At 46.5% G+C, this 19,131-nt stretch overlaps 7 protein-coding genes across 8 annotated transcripts; 6 read left to right on the forward strand and 1 right to left on the reverse strand.

Annotated features, from left to right (window-relative positions):
* The first annotated feature begins 837 nt into the window (after nt 1-837).
* TrAFT101_007843 (uncharacterized protein) lies at nt 838-5,717 on the forward strand. 2 transcript variants are annotated; one of them, XM_066128160.1, is made up of 5 exons: nt 838-1,042; nt 1,101-1,487; nt 1,553-2,195; nt 2,253-2,874; nt 2,934-5,717. In XM_066128160.1, exons 1-5 carry the CDS (start codon nt 887-889, stop codon nt 5,590-5,592), a joined length of 4,467 nt encoding a protein of 1,488 aa, XP_065984277.1. In that variant the 5' UTR covers nt 838-886; the 3' UTR covers nt 5,593-5,717. The 2 variants fall into 2 exon arrangements, with proteins under 2 accessions (XP_065984277.1, XP_065984278.1); XM_066128161.1 differs by having other exon boundaries at nt 838-1,487.
* Nucleotides 5,718-6,965: 1,248 nt separating this feature from the next.
* Nucleotides 6,966-7,856, forward strand: TrAFT101_007844 (uncharacterized protein; the record flags this gene model as incomplete). The annotated part of the gene is made up of 1 exon (XM_024900488.2): nt 6,966-7,856. One exon carries the CDS (start codon nt 6,966-6,968, stop codon nt 7,854-7,856), a length of 891 nt encoding a protein of 296 aa, XP_024759038.2.
* Nucleotides 7,857-9,372: 1,516 nt separating this feature from the next.
* On the forward strand, nt 9,373-12,080 carry TrAFT101_007845 (uncharacterized protein). Its single transcript, XM_024905977.2, has one exon. The coding sequence runs from the start codon at nt 9,504-9,506 to the stop codon at nt 12,021-12,023; it is 2,520 nt and encodes an 839-aa protein (XP_024759037.2). The 5' UTR covers nt 9,373-9,503; the 3' UTR covers nt 12,024-12,080.
* Nucleotides 12,081-12,709: 629 nt separating this feature from the next.
* Nucleotides 12,710-13,864, forward strand: TrAFT101_007846 (uncharacterized protein; the record flags this gene model as incomplete). The annotated part of the gene is made up of 3 exons (XM_066128162.1): nt 12,710-13,275; nt 13,357-13,632; nt 13,738-13,864. 3 exons carry the CDS (start codon nt 12,710-12,712, stop codon nt 13,862-13,864), a joined length of 969 nt encoding a protein of 322 aa, XP_065984279.1.
* Nucleotides 13,865-14,531: 667 nt separating this feature from the next.
* Nucleotides 14,532-16,378, forward strand: INDC11. Its single transcript, XM_024908411.2, has one exon. The coding sequence runs from the start codon at nt 15,170-15,172 to the stop codon at nt 16,187-16,189; it is 1,020 nt and encodes a 339-aa protein (XP_024759035.2). The 5' UTR covers nt 14,532-15,169; the 3' UTR covers nt 16,190-16,378.
* A 145-nt stretch (nt 16,379-16,523) lies between these two features.
* On the forward strand, nt 16,524-17,364 carry TrAFT101_007848 (uncharacterized protein). The gene is made up of 2 exons (XM_024906837.2): nt 16,524-16,862; nt 16,961-17,364. The coding sequence occupies exons 1-2, from the start codon at nt 16,600-16,602 to the stop codon at nt 17,061-17,063; spliced, it is 366 nt and encodes a 121-aa protein (XP_024759034.1). The 5' UTR covers nt 16,524-16,599; the 3' UTR covers nt 17,064-17,364.
* A 494-nt stretch (nt 17,365-17,858) lies between these two features.
* On the reverse strand, nt 17,859-18,544 carry TrAFT101_007849 (uncharacterized protein; the record flags this gene model as incomplete). Its single annotated transcript, XM_024904106.1, has 2 exons — nt 17,859-18,184; nt 18,244-18,544. The coding sequence occupies 2 exons, from the start codon at nt 18,542-18,544 to the stop codon at nt 17,859-17,861; spliced, it is 627 nt and encodes a 208-aa protein (XP_024759033.1).
* Between the last annotated feature and the right edge of the window lie 587 nt (nt 18,545-19,131).

Here is a 19,131-nt window from a genome sequence, read left to right on the forward strand (position 1 = left end):
TGATATCGGTATACATGGATGAAGATGTTCAATAATCAGAAAATAAGATCAGTAAACAGAAATTCGCTGATCATTTCTACGACTTCATATAAAAGGGAGGATACGCGATATGGCATATTAGAGATGAATTTATATTTGATTAGTCAAATTAATGGATGCTCATACGGTGGCCGAGGTAGAATTACAAGATGGTTCGTTACTTGTCATGAGGACTCGCGTGCAATTGAGTCACAGGATCCATCATTGGGCATATTTATTTCTCTCTCTAATGAGCACAAAATAGGAAATAGCCCAGTCAATAGGCATTTCAATGGAAATGTGTTATCTGCTTAGAGGCTATGACCATGTTGATCGTAAAGAATTGGTTTCTAATTGACAGATGACATATTCCGGCAGATCAGCAAATGCATAAGAAGTATTGACGTAATGAAATAAAATCCAGGCTTGAAATTTTGACAAATAGAACGACTAACTGCGTAAGACTTCTTCATTAAAATTCGCAGACAAGGGTCTTTCTTTCAATCTTTATTAAATATTCATTGATAAAGGCCTCGGATACGAAAAAAAAAAAGGCGGCCTACACAGCTTGTATTCTGGTAGACAAGTAATTTAATCTCGCGACTGCTAAATCGTTATAATAGTTAGTTTTATCGTAAATATGCGCAAACTACTTGTTTCTTCTATGTAGGATGGCCCTACATGGATTAATGTGCTGTAGGCAGTCTTAATTGGCTGATCGGCCCGTACTTATTCCAGTACCTGACAGCTGCATGAACATGTGCCTTAATCCCACGATACAATAAACAAGCAACAACAAAGCATGAAAGAGCTACAACTTTATAAATAATACTTACGTCGTGAGAACTGTTTTATTTATAATTTTAAGATGGGTTTACGAGACGAACTACGAAAAAAATTCTTTACTAGGAACAAGAGGAACAGCCCAAACAATGACATTCATAGCCAAGGGAGCCAAGAAGGCCAAGCGACAATAAAGCCTCCCAACCCATCCAACGAACATACTGACTTTAAACATATCGAAGTGTGAACTAATTCCATGCCGCAAGAAGACTTGAGTACTGCTAATAGTACTGGTTTAGCCTAAGCAGCCAGTAGGATTGAACTTGACTGATACGCCGATTCATGAGCTGTGGAATTTGGCATACGAAAAGCTACGCCAGGAAGATACAAAACTTATTCAAGAATATGAGTCCAAGATACAAGAAGATCTGACTGCCGGCTTCAGTTTAATCTTGGCTCCTAATATTAATGCACGCGAGCGGATGGAAATTGTACTCAGAAATAAAATGGAGAAAATCAAGCGCGACGCTTGGAGGCTCAAATTCGGGAATTCTGATATTCAATTCTCAGCCGTTTTGCCCATCTTCTCGAGCATAGCTAGTAGAGCTAACGAACACATCTCCAATGCTCTTACTGTTAACCCACCCGCCTCGCTTGCATGGGGAGGGATTAGCGTGCTGCTACCTGTAAGTTTTGTCTGTGATCCTGGCCGCAAGCTGTCTGTTTATGGCAAGAGACTAATTCAGCTAAGCTTTTGCTTAATCTGTCTGAACAAGATAAATCACTTGCAAAAGGGCTAGATTACATCTCGACGCTTATTGTTAGGGGTCGGTTACGTGAGGATTTATACGTTCGGCGATATGAGCTAGAAGGGGATAACCGCCAGTCTTCAGCTCTTGATCACTTGGCTTACAAGGGGGCTTTAGAGGCTCTATATCAAAAGATATTGAAATTCCAGGCTGAGACTTATTGTCATTTAACTCAAAACTTCGCGCACCGGCTTGGCTTAGATGCTGTCAAGTGGAACGATTGGGAGGCAATGATCGACGATGTGCGCCTGCAAGAAGACGCACTGGCTGGGCTAGACAAGCTCTGGCATGATGTCCAATATAGTCATGATTCTTTGGAAGCAAAGAAACAGCATGAAAAGTCTCTTGCAACTTGGATTACTGTTAGCGAAGATGTTTCTGGCTTACGAAAAGCATTGGAAGAAGCAGCAAAAGACCATGATCGCAAGGAATTTTTGTCCTGGTTATGTCAAGTTGACCCCTCTCATATGTATAACGCAGCTCGTGACAGACATGAAGCTGGAACAAGTGAGTGGCTTATGAAGAATCAAGAATTCTTGGCTTGGGAAAAAGAAGAGAGATCTTTGTTGTGGCTTCATGGGCAAGGTACTATCCACTCTGCCACTGTTGAGGCTTTGATTTAGGCTAACTAAGGGTTTGCAGCCGGTTCAGGAAAATCCATCTTGAGCTCTTCAGTCATAAAACATATTGATGATAAATACGCATCTGATCCGCTAATTGCGGTCCCGTACTTCTACTTTAGTTTCACTGATTCTCAGAAACAAAAAGTAGATGTAATGCTTGCATCTATCATTAAGCAGATCTTAGCTCATAGGCCAAATATTCCGCCATCGGCCCAGAAGCTCAGCGAATACAAGGTCAGCGGCAGGCGGCCTGATACTCAAACTCTTATAACCGCACTTAAAGATTCCATTTTTGGATTTTCGGCAGTATATATCATCATTGATGCTCTGGATGAATGCCCAACCCTGAGTGGCGAAAGGAAGAAGCTGACAAAAGCTTTACATGAAATTCTTGATAAAGCACCTAAAAATCTTCATCTTCTCTTCACCAGCCGTAAGGAGAGCGATATTAGCTCAGCAATGAGACACCACTTATCACGTTTCTCCAGCTACGAGCTAGATCTACTAGCCTATAGACATATCGTTGATGACGATATTGGTCTGTTTATTGACTCTATTCTTGCAAATGATGATTACGAATCTTGGCCTGCAAGTGTAAAGGCAGAAGCAAGAAAATCGTTGGTTGAGAAAGCGGATGGCATGTAAGCAGCCTGATATTTACCAGGTACCTGATAAGACGATCTAATTAATTCTATCCAAGGTTCCAATATGTTCGCTGCCAGTTCGACACACTTCACAACCTATCAACTGTCGCTGAAATCCGCGAAGCCCTCCAAAGCCTCCCCGATGGTCTGAGTGCAACTTACGACAGGATGCTCTTGAGCATCAGTCCAAATTTTCAACCCCGAGTCATGAATTCGCTAAAATGGCTGGCATTTTCGCTAAAACCCATTGAGGTTGACTGGCTGTCAGAGATCTTTACATTTCACCCTGAATACACTTTCCCTCCTGATGGAACAGAGAAGCTTTTCCGTGCTAGTGACGTCGTGAAATATTTTTCTAGTTTGGTTGTAGTTGCTGATCGTAAAGTTCGCTTGGCACACTTTTCCATCAAAGAATACCTGACTTCTACAAAAATTACTGACGGACCGGCAGCAGCATTTGGGTTTACTGAGATCGACGCTCATTTACACGTTGCACATTCGTGTTTGGCTCACCACTTACTGCACGCCGACGATATCAAAGACGAACCCCAATTCAGAAACAAGCCGGAAGTCTTGTACAGTTATACCAGTAGACAGTGGGCTTGGCATCTCGAGATGATTCCAAGCACACTGTGGCCTCCTGAAGTCGTCCAAAAGGCAGTATCTGCCCTTAATGCCCGCAGCAAGACTCTAGCGAAAATGATATCTTTTGGGCCATGGTTTTTTGTCGATGCAACTTTATTCTTAGCGCGACCACTATGCTACACAGCTTGGCTGGGTCTTCCGAGTCTCACAATGATGCTGCTCTCACACGGCCCTGGAACGAATAACTTTTTTACCCAAGAGGATTTAGATATGGCGTTGCAGCATGCGGCTTATAAGGGAGTTTTTGACATGGTATGGGGGCTTCTTGACGAGGGCGCGAATATTAATGGGGAGGGGAGCATGGTGAAAGCTGCTGAACATGCCAGGCGCAAAATCTACGATGATAGAGAATACTGTTTTGCTCTGCAGGCTGCAGCCTTAGGTGGTCACCTCGAGATCGTGAAGCTTTTGATTAACAAGGGGGCAGAAATTAATGCAATATGCAAGGAATGTGGTTCAGCGTTGCACGCGGCAGCAAAGGGAAATCATCTCGACGTTATGAAATTTCTCGTTGGCCATGGAGCTGACATTTACGCTCGATCGAGAATGGGGGGTAGCGTGCTTGCCTCATCCGTTCGGGATTCTCAAGACCAGTGCTTTCATTTTCTTCTCAGCGAAGGTGCCCTGAAACAGGACGACGGAGAAACGGCACTTATCAAGGCGGCATCACTCCATCGCTGGGATTTGTGTTATCTGCTGCTAGATCAAGGGGCAAGCGTAAATGCTTTTACTCCGAACCGTAATTTCGGGTCTCCACTTCAAGCGGCGTGCAGGGAATCATGGCTTGCCATTACAGAGACCAAATTCACCGAGTTTATTGAATTCATTGAGCATCTGTTGGATCTTGGAGCAGATATCAATGCTCAAGGAGGCGAGGCTGGTAATGCCTTGCAAACCGCGTGTCGACTCAACAACATCAGTCTCGTAAAGATACTCTTAGACAAGGGAGCTGATGTGAATGCCCTAGACAGACATGATAGAAACGCGCTGCAAGCTTCTCTTTACGCCTTAAGAGATAGGCTGGATCTCATGAAGTTACTGCTAAGCAGGGGAGCAAAAGTCAATGCTCAGAGTCACGAGGGGAACGCGCTGCAGCTCGCTTGTGTGAAGTGCTGCTCTAAGGACGAAGTATCGCTTCTACTCGAGCATGGAGTCGATATTCATGCTAAAGGAGGAGAATTTGGAACGGCGCTTCAGGCTGCCGTAGCTTATGGGCATGAATGGCTTGTGCATGAGCTGCTTGAACGGGGAGCCGATGTGAATGAGCAGGGCGGCCGTTATGGAACTGCTCTCCAAGCTGCATACAGCCGCATAAACAGCAAGCTTGCACAAGACATGGTAAAACTACTTCTTGACCATGGCGCTGATGTTCATCCCAAAGGCGGTGCTTTTGGCAGCGCCTTGAACGCTGCGGCGGCAAACATCGGCCTTCCGAATAGTGCCATACAGCAGCTGCTGAACTTGGGCGTCGACATCAACGACTATGATCCAAGACACGGCACGGCTTTGCAAGCCACGTTGAAGTTTTACTACGATGGTATTGAAGGAACCAAATTACTCGAAAGGCTTAAGTTTCTGTTTGAGCGCGGTGTTGATGCTAATATTGAGGCGGGGCCTTTTGGCTTCGCCCTCCAGTCAGCAATCATGGCTAATCATAGAGGTCTTGGGATATCTCTCTGTGAAAACATAGGCTTAGTTTTTCTTCTTGAAAACTGTCCTGATATCAATATCAATGCAGAAGGAGGCGAATTCGGCTCTGCTTTACAGGCAGCGGCATTGTCAGGCCAGACTGAGTCAGTCAAGCTATTGATACAAAAGGGAGCAAACGTTAATGCACAGGGAGGAGAGTACAAAAATGCCTTGAATGCAGCTACTGTCTGGGGATATTGGGATATTGCTAAAATATTACTGGAGAATGGAGCGGAGCCAGACTGTTATCGATCGGAGAATCTAGATGAAGAATGGCTCAATAGGATGGTGGAGAGGTGTGGTCGAGGAGCCCGAGAAAGATACGAAAAGATTTGGGAAATGAAGAACCCAAAGCTTGATATAACCAACGAGGCTTTATAACATTTTATGTAGAAGGGAGCTAGAAGTGGTAAATAGATGGCTACCTATAATGTATATTTGTAGACTTGGATAATAACGAGACATTTGTAGAGAAGGGTTAAGACGAGATTGATGAGTATTCTTTTGTAGCTGCACTCTGGATCACCATAGTGCAGGGTCGTATGGTAAGGCAATCAGAGCACATCTATTTCAAATATTATTGAGCCGTTTATATTTCGTCGAGATACTTCGTAACGGAACCTACCTTTGTGCATATATTGTGTTGAGGCGGTGGATGTGATTGGATGATATGACAAGGCTGGAAGGAAGCGTGGGAGAAACCAAGTTGGCAACTGGAGAAGTACCGATCTACGGAAGAATATCCACTATGGCTACAGAATATTTGCCGTCATTTATGGCAAACATACGTTGAGGGCGGTATACTCTCTGCTGATGGGGTGAACAGAATGGCGAGAATGCTGCGAGAATAAAGAAGAGAGCTGCTGACAAAACGGTCTCATCTCTACTGCACGCTGGGTTGTTTTTTGATCTCAATACTTGGTAATATAAAAATGAGAAATTTGAGTCTTGAGTTGTTAGCGGCGTTTGGCTAAATCTCAGGTGCAGCGGCTTCTAAAGCAACAGATAATCGTGAGGTCATTGGTCTGTATTCTTAGAACAAATGTGAGCGACGTGTTTATAAGCAAGGAATCAATTGTAGCTTGCAAGTGTTTCCTACGCTTTTGTAAGAAAAAGAAATGATAAATGGCGTAAAAGGTCAATAATGGGGTTGGGCTACCTAGATAGCTACCTAGATAATCATAGTAGAGAGTATTCATCCATGGCTGCTATGAAGATCGCCCACTAATTTATGCTATAAAGCGAGTCTTTAGAAAATGCTCTTGATCATTGTTGAACTAGGAGATTTTTTCCTCGTCCTTGAATCAATGTTGGTGTTAGCTGAGATATACCGAAAGGATCCTTTCATTGGGTGTAATAATCGAGGAGAAATAGTGCCATGACATAGCTGCATACAAGTATGACGCGTTGTGTCGAGGAGTAAAGCCAAAAGTTGAAATTTAACATCGCTGACCACTTCCAATGTAGAATGGCAGATCTGGGGCTAGGAGAAAAGTTGGAGAGACTGAAATGTTCGGAGTTCTGTTTGTGACATCGTGCCACTAAGTATTTCCACCAATTCCAAAGTACCAACCCAAAGGACTTTCTCTCAAGATTCACTGTTCATGTGCGCATTTCTTTTTCTTCTCCCAGCTGAGCGCTACATAAAAACCCCAATCTTCCCTCTTCCCCAACTTCCGATTTTCTTCCTCGTCACTCCATTCACTAGACGCCATCTTACAAATTCCCATATTATCCAACATAATATCGAAAAGATGGACAACCAGTCAATCGTTGCTTGTGAAAGTCGACCAGAGAGCGCTTCGGGTCGGACAAACTCCAACTCAAGCGATCTACCCACGTCCCATCAGAAGACAAGAGCTGCCTTTATTAATCGTCAAGAATACCGGCTAAATCAGTTAATCGAAGAAGGTCATCTTGTTGTTGGGAGCAGCTCTCTTTTATGGGTTGATGAGAATGGACTTCTTGTAGCTCAAGGTCTCGGAAATATGAGCAACGAAGGGCACCAAAACCCTACTCCTTTATTTCACGCAGGATCATGGGCTGATGTTGATGAAATATCCAAGTCTTCTTCCCTGCCGCGCCACTCGTGGGGCCAAGAAGACCCTGGAGAAGAAACAATTGTCTGGGGTCCCCTTCTAAAGAAGCTCGTCATGAAAGAGTTGAGATTACTGCCCACCATTACTCATTCGGTCTGGAAGGAGCTCTTGGCTGATCTCGAGAGCTTGCCAACTGCCTATATGTCAACATCAGCCATGGCCGAGAAGCTGCAGGAAGCAATTGACCAAGAATCTGAAGATTCGTCAGACCTCGGCTATTTTGTGGGTTATTGCAGGAATGCGAAAGAATTTCCCGAGATGGGCCTGGACGATATTTCACAATCCATGTACAGACTCGCTGGAGTAAACGTCCATCAGAGCGAATCTTGGGCAGCTTTACGCAAGATCAATGAGAGTTTGGCTAATGACATATTTGCTCTTTCTCACTTGGCAAATAAATTGCAGAAACGAAAAGCGCCGGCGAACCAGTTCTTCCAGCTGGCTGAGATCGCTAATGAGCTATATACTACCCTTCAAGGCGTGGAAATGAGGCATAAGATGGAGAAGCTGCTCGAAGATGTGAAGGAAAGAATAAAGCTGGAATAGAGACAACTTGCTGTGTTTGAGATTCGAAACTCTTTAAGAACGATTGTCGATACATCTTCAACATTCTGAGATGATCCGAGGAGGCTACAATACATGATTGCTCCTACGCAGCAATGAATGGATGGGCAAACTGGAGAGAAGTATTGCGAACCATTCGGCTCATTAAGTTCTTGAGATTGGCCTAAATAAAGGGCGAGGTTGGTTTCTTCGGGAGTTTCCGCTTTACTCGGAATCAGACATGGAATTGAGATAGATGCGCGCTGGATATGAGGGTGATTTGAACGAGGGATATCGTATTCGCTTTACCGTTGCTTTTAAACAACTCTACGAAAAGTTTGGAATGCATTTGATCTTAACATAAAACATTCTGGTGATAGGAAGCTTGCTTAGCAAGAACGTGATTATTCGAAGTCTCTTTTTGAAACCTACTTTAAACTCGGCTCGCAACTCACGACGCTTTTGCAGCTTTCATCTGCGCAGTTAAATCATGAGATACTTAATGACGTAGTCCAGATATCCCCAATATATGTCCCAGCGCTTATCTGTGCTCGCATGACAACTAGTCATGGTCCAAATCGCTTGGTTTCTACAACGATTGACACATTTATAACTCGATCTTTTCAACATGCCTAAATTTCTTATACGGGCTAGTTTATACAACGATTAGCTGGGTAACCGTTTTAGCATGTTTAGCGTATCGAACGCGTATTATTCGTCAACTATATCGGCTGCTGCGCCTTGCTTTAGTCTCCAGGCCCTGATCTTTAAAAAGACTGATCGCCATGGCGTCTATCTAAGACTATCGCTTCGAGATAGTGTCTTTACTTTTGGAATAGCTTTGCTTGTTTCGTCGACTTCGAATGATCGAATCTCTTAAAATCCCAACCGGTAATATGCTAGTTGTGAAGGATCAATTCCGGCGACGACAGTTATGGTTGGTTATTCAGCGCCGGATGTCAAAAGTATATTTGAAAAGCCGCATGATCCGGGGGAACGTTGGCGCCATACTTTAATACTAGTCGCCCAATGATTATTGAGTGGTCTTATTTGAGCAGCAGTTGTGTTTTCATGGTTCTTAGTTGATGAATTATCACGGCCTGTATACGCTCCCATATACGCCCTGCACCGAAATAGTGCGTAACACCGCTCGCCAAGCATTGCTCGCTATTCAACTACTCCAAGTTCACGGCTCTGATGTCTAACATTAGTACTACATGCTAACGTCAACATTCAATTGGCCACGCATCTGAGTCGCGGCTAAGCTGAAGGAGTACGTAATCCGGCCACTGGCGGTACTCCACATAATTTAGGCGGTCCTATTCGCACTTACACTACTCCGTAAGAGGCTTGTCAAATGGCTGCCTCTAGAGCATTCGTACGCACACACGTACGCAGCGGCAAAATCCAGAGCGCAAGCAATGGGATGAGGCGGACTGAGTGGCGAAAAGGGGATTAACAATTGCGTTTTTGCATTGCGAAAGGCTGTTTCACATGTCCGTAAAGTTCTGCCTGGTATTGGCGGTTTGTTCTAGTTCGCATTTTTTTCTTCTGTTGTATATATAAAGCATCTGGTAGCAAAATTGACTTCGGCGCATCTTTACATCATATCGTCATTCTTTGCGCCTTTGCATTTGGACTCACCAGGTGATGGGATCCATTCGTTTCAACTCCCAATCCGCAAATCCCGCCATGGCCCAAACCCTCGGCTCTTCGTTGGATGCTCAGGGGCTCGCAGACGAGCAGAGAGGCTTGTTGGATCTCATCGATAAACTTCAATTTGCGCAACTAGACAATGTTAAGCTACCTCAAATTGTCGTCGTCGGCGACCAATCCGCCGGCAAAAGCTCCGTCCTAGAAGCCCTCAGCGGCACGCCGTTCCCGCGAGATGCCGGAGCGTGCACTCGCCATGCCACAGAGATCCGATTGAGAAGATCAAAAGAAACGAATCTCAAAGTGTCCATTATTCCGGACAAAAACCGCCCGTACAATGAACAGGCTCGCCTGTTGCAGTTTGGAGGAGACGCTGGCATTGATACGCCGTTTGATGCCATGATGAGAGAGGCGACCGAACTAATCGCCCCTCGAAATATACCGGGACGTTTTGCCGCTCGCGATATCCTCGTCGTAGAAAAGACAGGACCAGAAATGCCCATGCTGAGTCTTGTTGATCTTCCTGGATTGGTCCGTGTGGCCAACCGAGATCAATCCGAGGCCGACATTCAGACCATCGAGATTCTCTCTGATCGATATATGAAGAGTAGCCGAACGATTATCTTGGCTGTTATTGGCGGCAATAATGATTATGTGCAAGCGCCAATTTTAAAGAAAGCACGTCACTTCGACCCTTCAGGCTCGCGAACCATTGGAGTCTTGACAAAGCCTGACATGACAGAAGGTATCGGCCTCGAGGACAAGTTCATCGGGCTTGTAACAAACCAAGACCAAGAAAATAATTTCAAGCTCGGCTGGTATATCCTGCTTAATCCAGGGCCAGGAGAATTTTGGTCGTCTCTTGAAGAAAGATCCCGACGCGAGGCAGATTTCTTTGCGAGGGGCAAATGGGCAGCTCTACCGCCTCAAATGTTGGGTATAGAAGCCTTGCGACAGAAACTCAGCTCTCAGCTACAACGCCATGTAGGAAAGCATGTCAAAACGCTCCGAAGGCAGATTCAGCAAGCCCTTGAGCAGTGCGAGGCGGAGCTGAAGGCTATGGGATCTGGAAAAGAAACCATCGAAGAGATGCGCTTCGAAATGGGCGAGCTCTTCTCGGCATCCAACAACCTGGTTACTCCTGCTGTGAATGGAAATTATAAGAATCCGGTTGGAGAATCCTTTTTTGCTAGGCAATCTCATCCCAAGGGAACACCGGCGCAGAAGCTCCGGGCACGCGTCCGCGAAGAAAGCGAAAAGTTCGCTCGCCTTTTCCGCCAACACAACAGCAAGGTCAACTTTTCTTCGTCCTCTAGCTCCGGGGCGAATAACCTACCAGCAGCAGGAGTCGTTGGTGATTCATCCAAGAAGGAGTTTGCTCAAAGAGAAGTTGAGCCGCTGCTGCGACAGATTCGCGGTAACGAGCTTCCGCTCGACTCTAACCCAAGAGCACCATATATCCTTTTCCAAGACTTTTCTCGCCCCTGGCCCATTCTGGCTCAGGAGTATAAAGATAACGTCGGCGTCATTTGTAATGAATTTCTCGCTGATGTCATTGATTATGTCTGGCCATTGCGAATGAGAGACCCTCTGCGTTTCCATTTCCTGGAGAACAAGATGAAAGAAATGATGGAAGAAGCGGAAAAGGAGCTTAAGAGGCTGACTGACGATTTGGAGTTGGAAATTCAGCCATACGATCCAGAATATGAACAGCGCCTCGTCAAATGGCGCTCAGAGGCTTTGAAAGATGGTGGCACCTATACCGAGGCAGAGGAGGTGCTCGAGAAGATGCTCATATACTATGATCTGACAGCACGGATATTCACCCGCAATACCATCACCCAGGTAGTCGAGAGACATTTACTGATGAGGATGCTCGGACTATTTAACCCCATTGAGATTCTGCGTATGCAAAATGCTACTGTTGAAGCTATCGCCGCCGAGAATAAAGAGGCTCGCGACAAGCGTGCGGCACTCAAGGCGAGGAAGGTGGCCATTGAGGAGGCTCGAAGTATATGTGCCAGCCTGGCAATGAGGAGCGAGCTGCGCGGATATGAGGACGAAATGGAGGATGAGGTTGCGACAGACGATGAGGGTCAGCCTCGGAATAGTTACAGCTCTAAGCGCTTTTCGACATCCTCGTTGAATGAAAGTGCGCAACAGCCGCAAGTAACGCAAACCTCGCCGGTTCGTCGAAAGAAACGCGAAGAACGTTCTCGCTCATCTATCAGTGTAGAGACTACGCAGCGAGTCCCGCCAATTCCTCAACAAACCCATCCGGACCTCCAGACCAACGGAGTAGCTCACCATGAGGCTTCTCCCCAGGAGTGGGATGAAGCATACTATACGACGGCGCAGTCAGCACCTCATCATGCGCCGCCGCCGCCTCCTCCACGCCCTCAAAAGGTGGGATTTGAGGACCGCGATGGGTATGATTCATCGCATCGGAATAAAGACAGCGTGAGACAGAAGTTGGCTTCGACACTGAGAGGGGGGGTTCACCATACTCAGGGCTGAAGTAGTTGAACCTTCTTCGTTGAAATGATTGGAGTTCATGGCGTAATTAGACTGGCGGTGTGGGTTTTTTTTATAGGATGTACATTATAAAGATGTGAGGAAATATTTCATCTACTAGATAGGCAGTTAGTTGGAGCAATTGCATGGATTTCCGCTCAAAAATGACCATTTGTGAATATCATTATGACCTACCATTTGAGCATCACGAAAGCGCTACTGATATACCGGCGCTCGCCGTTGACAGACTTTGCGGGGTATAAAGCGGCGTTTATTAATAGTTGAACTGTGGTAGGCGTTGTCTTGCATGAAGCGATTCCAACCTTGGCTTGGGCAGAAAGCTTTCGCACCTATTTTGATGCCTATCATGCTACGGTCGGCGATAGGATAGTTGATTAGTCGCCGGATGCAACGAGGCTGACTTGATTCTATTGGTGCTTGCGCCTCATGCGCGCCAAACGCCCAATCCTCCAGGATCATTAGTTGTAAAATAGTAAAATGGCGACGATGTGGTTGAGAGATGAATGCAAGCGGGCATATAAAGCACAGTCGTAGGGCTCCTCGAAAAGGAATATTTGCTGGGCCTTTATTCCAAGAATCTTTGGGTAATTACAAACTGAAAGTTTGTACGTATAATTATAAAAATGTCTTTTCTCCATTTTATTCGTGCGCAATACAAGACTCTTCCTATGACACTTGGACCTGCCGATTGTCAAGAGCGTACGTTTATCGTCACTGGTGCCAATAGCGGCCTCGGATATGAATGTGCTAAACATCTTGCCCGCCTCGGCTCTTCGCGGGTGATTCTGGGAGTTCGAAGTAGAGAAAAAGGTGAGGCGGCGAAGAAAGCGATCGAGACAGACACAGGTTGCGATACCAATATTCTTCAGGTATGGGAAGTTGATCTCGGAAGCTATGAGTCTGTCGCGGCGTTTGCACAGAGAGCTGGCGAAGAGCTACATCGGATTGACGGCATCATAGAGAACGCAGGGACTGCAGAGACATCTTGGGTTGAAAAGGAAGGAAATGAAACCACTATGACGGTGAATTTATTCTCGACGCTCTTGATGGCTCTTTTGATGCTGCCGCATTTGCACAAGTCGGCCAAGCAATTTGGCATCGTACCGCAGCTGGTCATTATTGGTAGCGGGCTCGCCTTTCAAGCAAAGCCAATATGGGAGACATTGGATATTGGCAACATATTCGAAGATTTGAGAGACCGCAAGAAGTGGGAGCCCAAGTTAAGCCACACAGGGTAAGCAGACAAATCTTCCTCCTGCTGATTGGGCTTTGCTTCACAGCTCTATAAGGGGAAGCTGACCGAGACATCTCCCAGCTACCCTCTATCCAAGCTGCTCCTCACATTTGCGTATTTCGAATTCGCACGACGAGCGGCATTTTCTCGTACTGGCGTGACAATTACCATGGTCAATCCGGGTGCCTGCAAAACCAACCTTCCCCGTCATCTCAATTCCATCGTCCGGCTTCAAGTTGGCGTCGTTCTGTCGTTAATAGGGCGAAGCGCTGAAATCGGCAGCCGGACGTTGCTTCATGGCCTCACAGTCGGTGAGGAAGCCCACGGGAGGTACCTCTCAGAGTGTGAAATTAGCGAGTGAGTCTTTGATTTCTGTTCCCCCTCCATCATGTGGCCTCTTCTGAGTTGGTCGAAGGATTATGCCCATATAGGCAGACAAAGCTAATGAAACTTATGCGTAAGCAACATCGTTCCTAGCTGGGTTACAGACGACGAGGGAAGAGAGTGGCAGGTTAGAGTATGGGAGGACGTCTCAGCGACGCTAGAAAAGGCGTGCCCAGGATGTCTTGACGTGATGTCCAATGAATGAGTATGAACAGACTGAGTGACTCATTTGTGTTGGAAGATTCATGATGGAGGGAATTACGAAGCATCTTTCGAAGGCCTCGTCATCAGATAATATGTAAAGGGACGTAAAATTAGGGGCTCCATAGGCAAATATCGAGACACGTATGTTGCTAATATAGGAATAATGACGATTGGAATCGTAGAATTGGCGATGCATGAACGAGAACGATCTTATGATGTCGGCGATGGAACCGAGACCAGATCCTCCGAGGACCCTGGGCAAGCCACCGAACGCCACGCGGGCGAGAATCTACCCGAGCGGCCAGGGGAGCGTGCCAGAAGGGAGAGGTACCCGAAAGTTTCTTGCGATTATGGCTGTAGATGCTATCAGGGGCAATATGCCAGTTATTATAATGGTAAAAAAAAAATAAAAAAAAAAAATATTCAGTCGTATAACAATAAGTATGAGTATAAAAGAGAATTTTTTTGAAATTTTTCGAATTTTTCCCAGTAATCCTACAAACGCATATCGGCCTTTGAATAGTAGTGCCGGCATGCAGCATCACTGCCGTAATTCACAGAGCGGTACCTCCCAGTCGTCAAAGCGCCAGCCGCCAAAAAACGCCACAAAAACGCCCACAGCGCCCAACGGCCCAAACTTCTCCCCGCTTAACCTCCGTGGCACCGATGTCCAACGGCCTGATCTGCCGAAGAAAAAGCAATTAGCAAAAGCACAGGGCACAAAAAGATCCACAAGGCGCAGCTTCTCTTCCATTCTAAACAACTAAACAGGGGCCCTCTTAAGCTTATCATCCTTTTTTCGCTCTCGCATTTCCCTATTGGGAATAACACAAGGCTGCGCTGCCCAAACCCGGGACAACTGAATGTCGAAAATGGCCTTGACTACGTAACGCACAGCCTGTCATTTGTCAAAAATCAATGCGCAGCCCGTGGGATCATGATACTGCTAACTGCGTCGTGGCGTTATAGTCGGCTGCGACACGGCCCCGTGGTGCCATCGGCCGCAGGAGCGGTGGTGCATGGTGACGACAAGGGCTGCGCCGTGGTTGAGAGCACTGATTGGATTCGGTCCAGCGATTGGCAAAAAGTAGCATGACGAAGGAACAGATAAGTAGGTCGATGCCGCCGCCGCTCCTTGAAGACAGGATCTTGGTCATTCAGCATCAGCAACAAGAAGACATACATAATAATTGAGCATCTCATCTTTCTATATATAATATTCCCAACTCCATCAACTTGGACAATCTCAACTTACACGACACGCACCTCAACACCACCACAACCTTATAATACACACTCTATCAAAATGGCCATTCCCAACCGCAAAGTCGTCATCACTGCCTACGGCCCTCCCTCCACCTCCCTCCAAATCGTCACCGACAACATCTCCCCCCCTCCCAAGGACCACGTCCAGGTCAAGATCCTCTACGCAGGCTTTGCCGGCGCCGACATCAACATGCGTCTCGGCGTCTACCCGCTGCAAAGCGCCCCTCCCTTCACGCCCGGCTACTGCTTCTCCGGCCGCGTCTCCGTCAACGGGCCCGGCAGCTCGAAATTCAAGCCCGGCACCCTCGTCACGGCCTTGACAAAATACGACTCCGATGCCGAGTACATCAATATCCCGGAGAAGTACCTCGTGGCCATCCCCGATGGCGTTGATCCAAAGGTAGCTGCCGCCCTGCCTGTCGACTGGGCCACCGCCTACGGCATGGTCTCTCGCGCCGCAAAAGTGTCTCCAGGACAGCGCGTCTTCATCCACGGCATCAGCGGAGCCGTTGGCCAAGGCATCATGTACCTTTCCCTCCTCCAGGGCGCAACCGTCTACGGTACAGCCGCTGAGAGGAACCACGCCGCCCTGAAAGAAGCTGGTGCCCATCCTTACCTCTACACCAACAAGGACTGGATCGCCGCCATGAAGGATCTGGGAGGCGTGCACGCCGTCTTTGATGCCCTGGGCTTCGAAAGCTTCGACGAATCTTACTCCATCTTGACACCCAACGAGAGGAGCGTAGTCGTTGCCTACGGAAACAACCTCAACAATCTTACTGGTGCGAAGCGGCGCAATCCCTGGATCCCCATTGCCAAGCTGATGTTTAAAAATCTGTATTTCTGGTCCAACAAAGGAGCGGTCTTCTACTTCATCACGCGCGATCAAAAGACGTATGAGCCTGAACTCCAGCAGCTACTCAACATGACCAGGGATGGGATCATTACCCCTCCGATCAAGGCTGTCTGGGAGTTTGACGATATCAAAGAGGCCCATGAGGCTTGGGGCAAGGGCTCAGGGATGGGATCGCCAGTTATCCGCATCGCGCATGATGCTTAAACGAGGATTGTTTCTGTCTCTCTTTATGATACCTTTGTTACATAGTGTCTCGATTTGGTAGATAATTAGTGCCGGATCTGCAGCGGATTTCTGTTATTGTTTCTCTCCAATTTTTATTCCCAATTAATTAAGTAGCTTGAAGTATTTCTTCATTAATAATAAATACATGTACCTTGTCTCACATCTCACATCTCGCTTCGCATAGCTCTGTTTCACTATAACTCAAAATCCGTTGCGAGGGTGTGATGTCATGAAGCCTTGACGTCACTCCATATCACTCCCTCCATCAAGGAGGCGAATCTCGCAAAGCGCGGCAGCTATCATATACAAAAAGCTGTGCATTTCAATTTCAATTCCATCAATAATTCAAAATCAATTAAAAAAAAAAAAACTTATTTTGATTAAGCACCATGGCTTCAACGCTTCATCTCCGCCACATTCCCTCCTCCAGCTTCATCCGCGCCACGCCCACCAGCACATTTCGCCGATCCTTCCACCAGACAATTCCGCGTCTCCAACCCGCCGTCAAGCTTGAAGGAGATAAAAAGCCCGAGAAAAGCAAAGAGGAGCAAGCAAACCATGCTCCGCAGCCCAAAATCTCCAATCTGAGCATGCCGGGTGTCAATAAGTCAAAGGAGCTCACAAAAGAGCAAAAGGAGGAAGTGCGGCAACAGTAAGAATCTCTTTTTCGTCTTTTCTCTATAGTGGGGGGGGGGGGGAAAGAGAGGAGAAGAAAACAAGAGACAACTAACACATAACTTGTACGAATAGCAATAAAGAGTTCGAAAAGAAATTTGATCACGGCCAAACAGCACCAGACGACAAGGTGGACAAGAAGTTTTGGGAAGGTGGCGAAGGCGGTCATAAGCCTTGATGCACACCTGTCACTTGATTTATGATATTGTATTTTAAATGTACAACAGAGTTATAAAGATACCAAATATTCGAGGGATATGTTTTGCAAATGGCAACAGGGCGCTGTGCGTGTAATTGAACCCGCAGGTGAAAAGGGACATAAGATGCACTGCTGAGATTCAGATATTCGTCTGAAGATCAATTGATCGGTTTATTTCCTCTTTTTGTGTCCTAAATCTCGACCCTCCAAGTACTGCTTGCAAGCCCACGAAAGTTCATTCCATATGGCCAGACAAGAACGTTAAACATCTTGAGCTAAGTAACGAGTAACGTCGACGATCTTTCACAGCGGAATATACCAATCCACAAAAACTCCCTTTTTAGATAAAACATTCAGCGAGTCCATGATTGCAGAAGTAGACAACGCCGCGTGCTACACCCTTGGTCCTTATCCATGTTATACATAATATACAACGCAGCATTTCAACATGCGTAACTCATTCGACTAGCGCCATTCCCAACACGCTTTGACAATCCAGATTAAAGAATACAATCATTATAATAAATCGTGTGTGATTTGCCCAGTCAGCTTTGAAAACCCTGTACAAGTGTTATTAGTAAAAATAAGAGAAAACAGACGGATACCAAATTACCATGTAAAAGCAACAACTTATATCAGATGGCAAGATAGATGGGCCATCCGATACCGCAGACACTTGATACGGCGAATCGGTCTCAAATCTATTCGAGACTGACTGATCTCACTGTCATAAAAAGAAAACCTTATCCCATCTTTTGAAAGACAACTACATCCTTATGGACGGTCCATCCCAGTACCAGCCATGTCCCCAATCAACCCGCGGACCCAATCGACAAGCGCCTTGACCAAGCCCTGGGGTTTATTTTTGCCATCTACGCCTCGAACAGGCTCTGTGCCCATCGTAGGCAGGACGTTGTCGCCGGCAGACAAGCTCACAAACAGTGCGAAAGGAATAAGCCAGACGCAAATGCCAAAGTAGGATGCAATCATGGTAAAGGTCGGGACGTCGACATGCTCGTAGTAGGAAGATCGGGCGTAGGCTCGCTCCTGGTGGTTGGAGAAGAATCGGAACCACACATAATGGTCGAGAAGAACCAAGACTAAAAGATTTCGGGTCAGAACAAGTACTCCTCAATAGGTGTCGAGCTGGATATCATACCACAAGAGAGCAAGAACAGCGGATCAGTCAGCTGCACATAGGGAAATCTTCTCAAGTTACCCAGATACACCACATGGCAGACAATTCCCAGGACGGTAGCCCAGAAGGGAAAGCCGTCAATCAACAGCGCAACCTGCACGCCAATGATGATCTGGATCAGTCGCGTGAGGAAGCGCTTTGCCAAGACAGTATGTTCCTCCACAAGTTCCGAGAGATAGTAGAGGCCAGACGCGATCGATAAGGTCAAGAAGCAGAAGCCGACAATGGCGCCGACGTAGCCCAGTAGAGGCAGAATCCACATCTTTGCTGTATTAGTGTTCTGTTCTGTTCAAAGCTCTTGGCCAGAAGGTAGTGACACGCCAGCGCAAGTTAAGCTGAGGTTATAGAAGAAGGAAAACGAAGAAGAAGAAGCTTGAGAACGAACGAATGAATGAGGAAGAGCGGCTCGTTTAGATTAAATTAAAGCAAGGATGCGGTTAGCAGTAGCTGTGGACACGTTCATGTACTCGTAAATGGGATGAGCTTGTGTGGGATGCCTGTCGTCATACGGAACTATAACTTTTCCCGCTCCGATAAGCTTGAAGATGGATGCAAACGATGTGATGTTTTCAGCAGCATGGCATCTGTTATCTATGTGGCTGAAAGTAAAAGCTTCTATGCTAATCAAAGCATTGCCCAATAACGAATTTTCATGCCATCTTGATTTTTATCTGTGGTTTGCTTGGCTGGTGTGACGATGCAGACCACCATCACATGTCGAGCCTCATAGGTCCATGTACTGTAAGAGGCTTGGCTTGGCATGTGCTACTTTGCATGTGCCTTGTCAGCTCCGATAAGCTTATCGATAACACCCACAAAAAAAGATCATTGATGCCCCGTCGCAGCGCA

The sequence above is a fragment of the Trichoderma asperellum genome, chromosome 4 (assembly GCF_020647865.1).
Source record: "Trichoderma asperellum chromosome 4, complete sequence".
Lineage (NCBI taxonomy): Eukaryota > Fungi > Ascomycota > Sordariomycetes > Hypocreales > Hypocreaceae > Trichoderma > Trichoderma asperellum.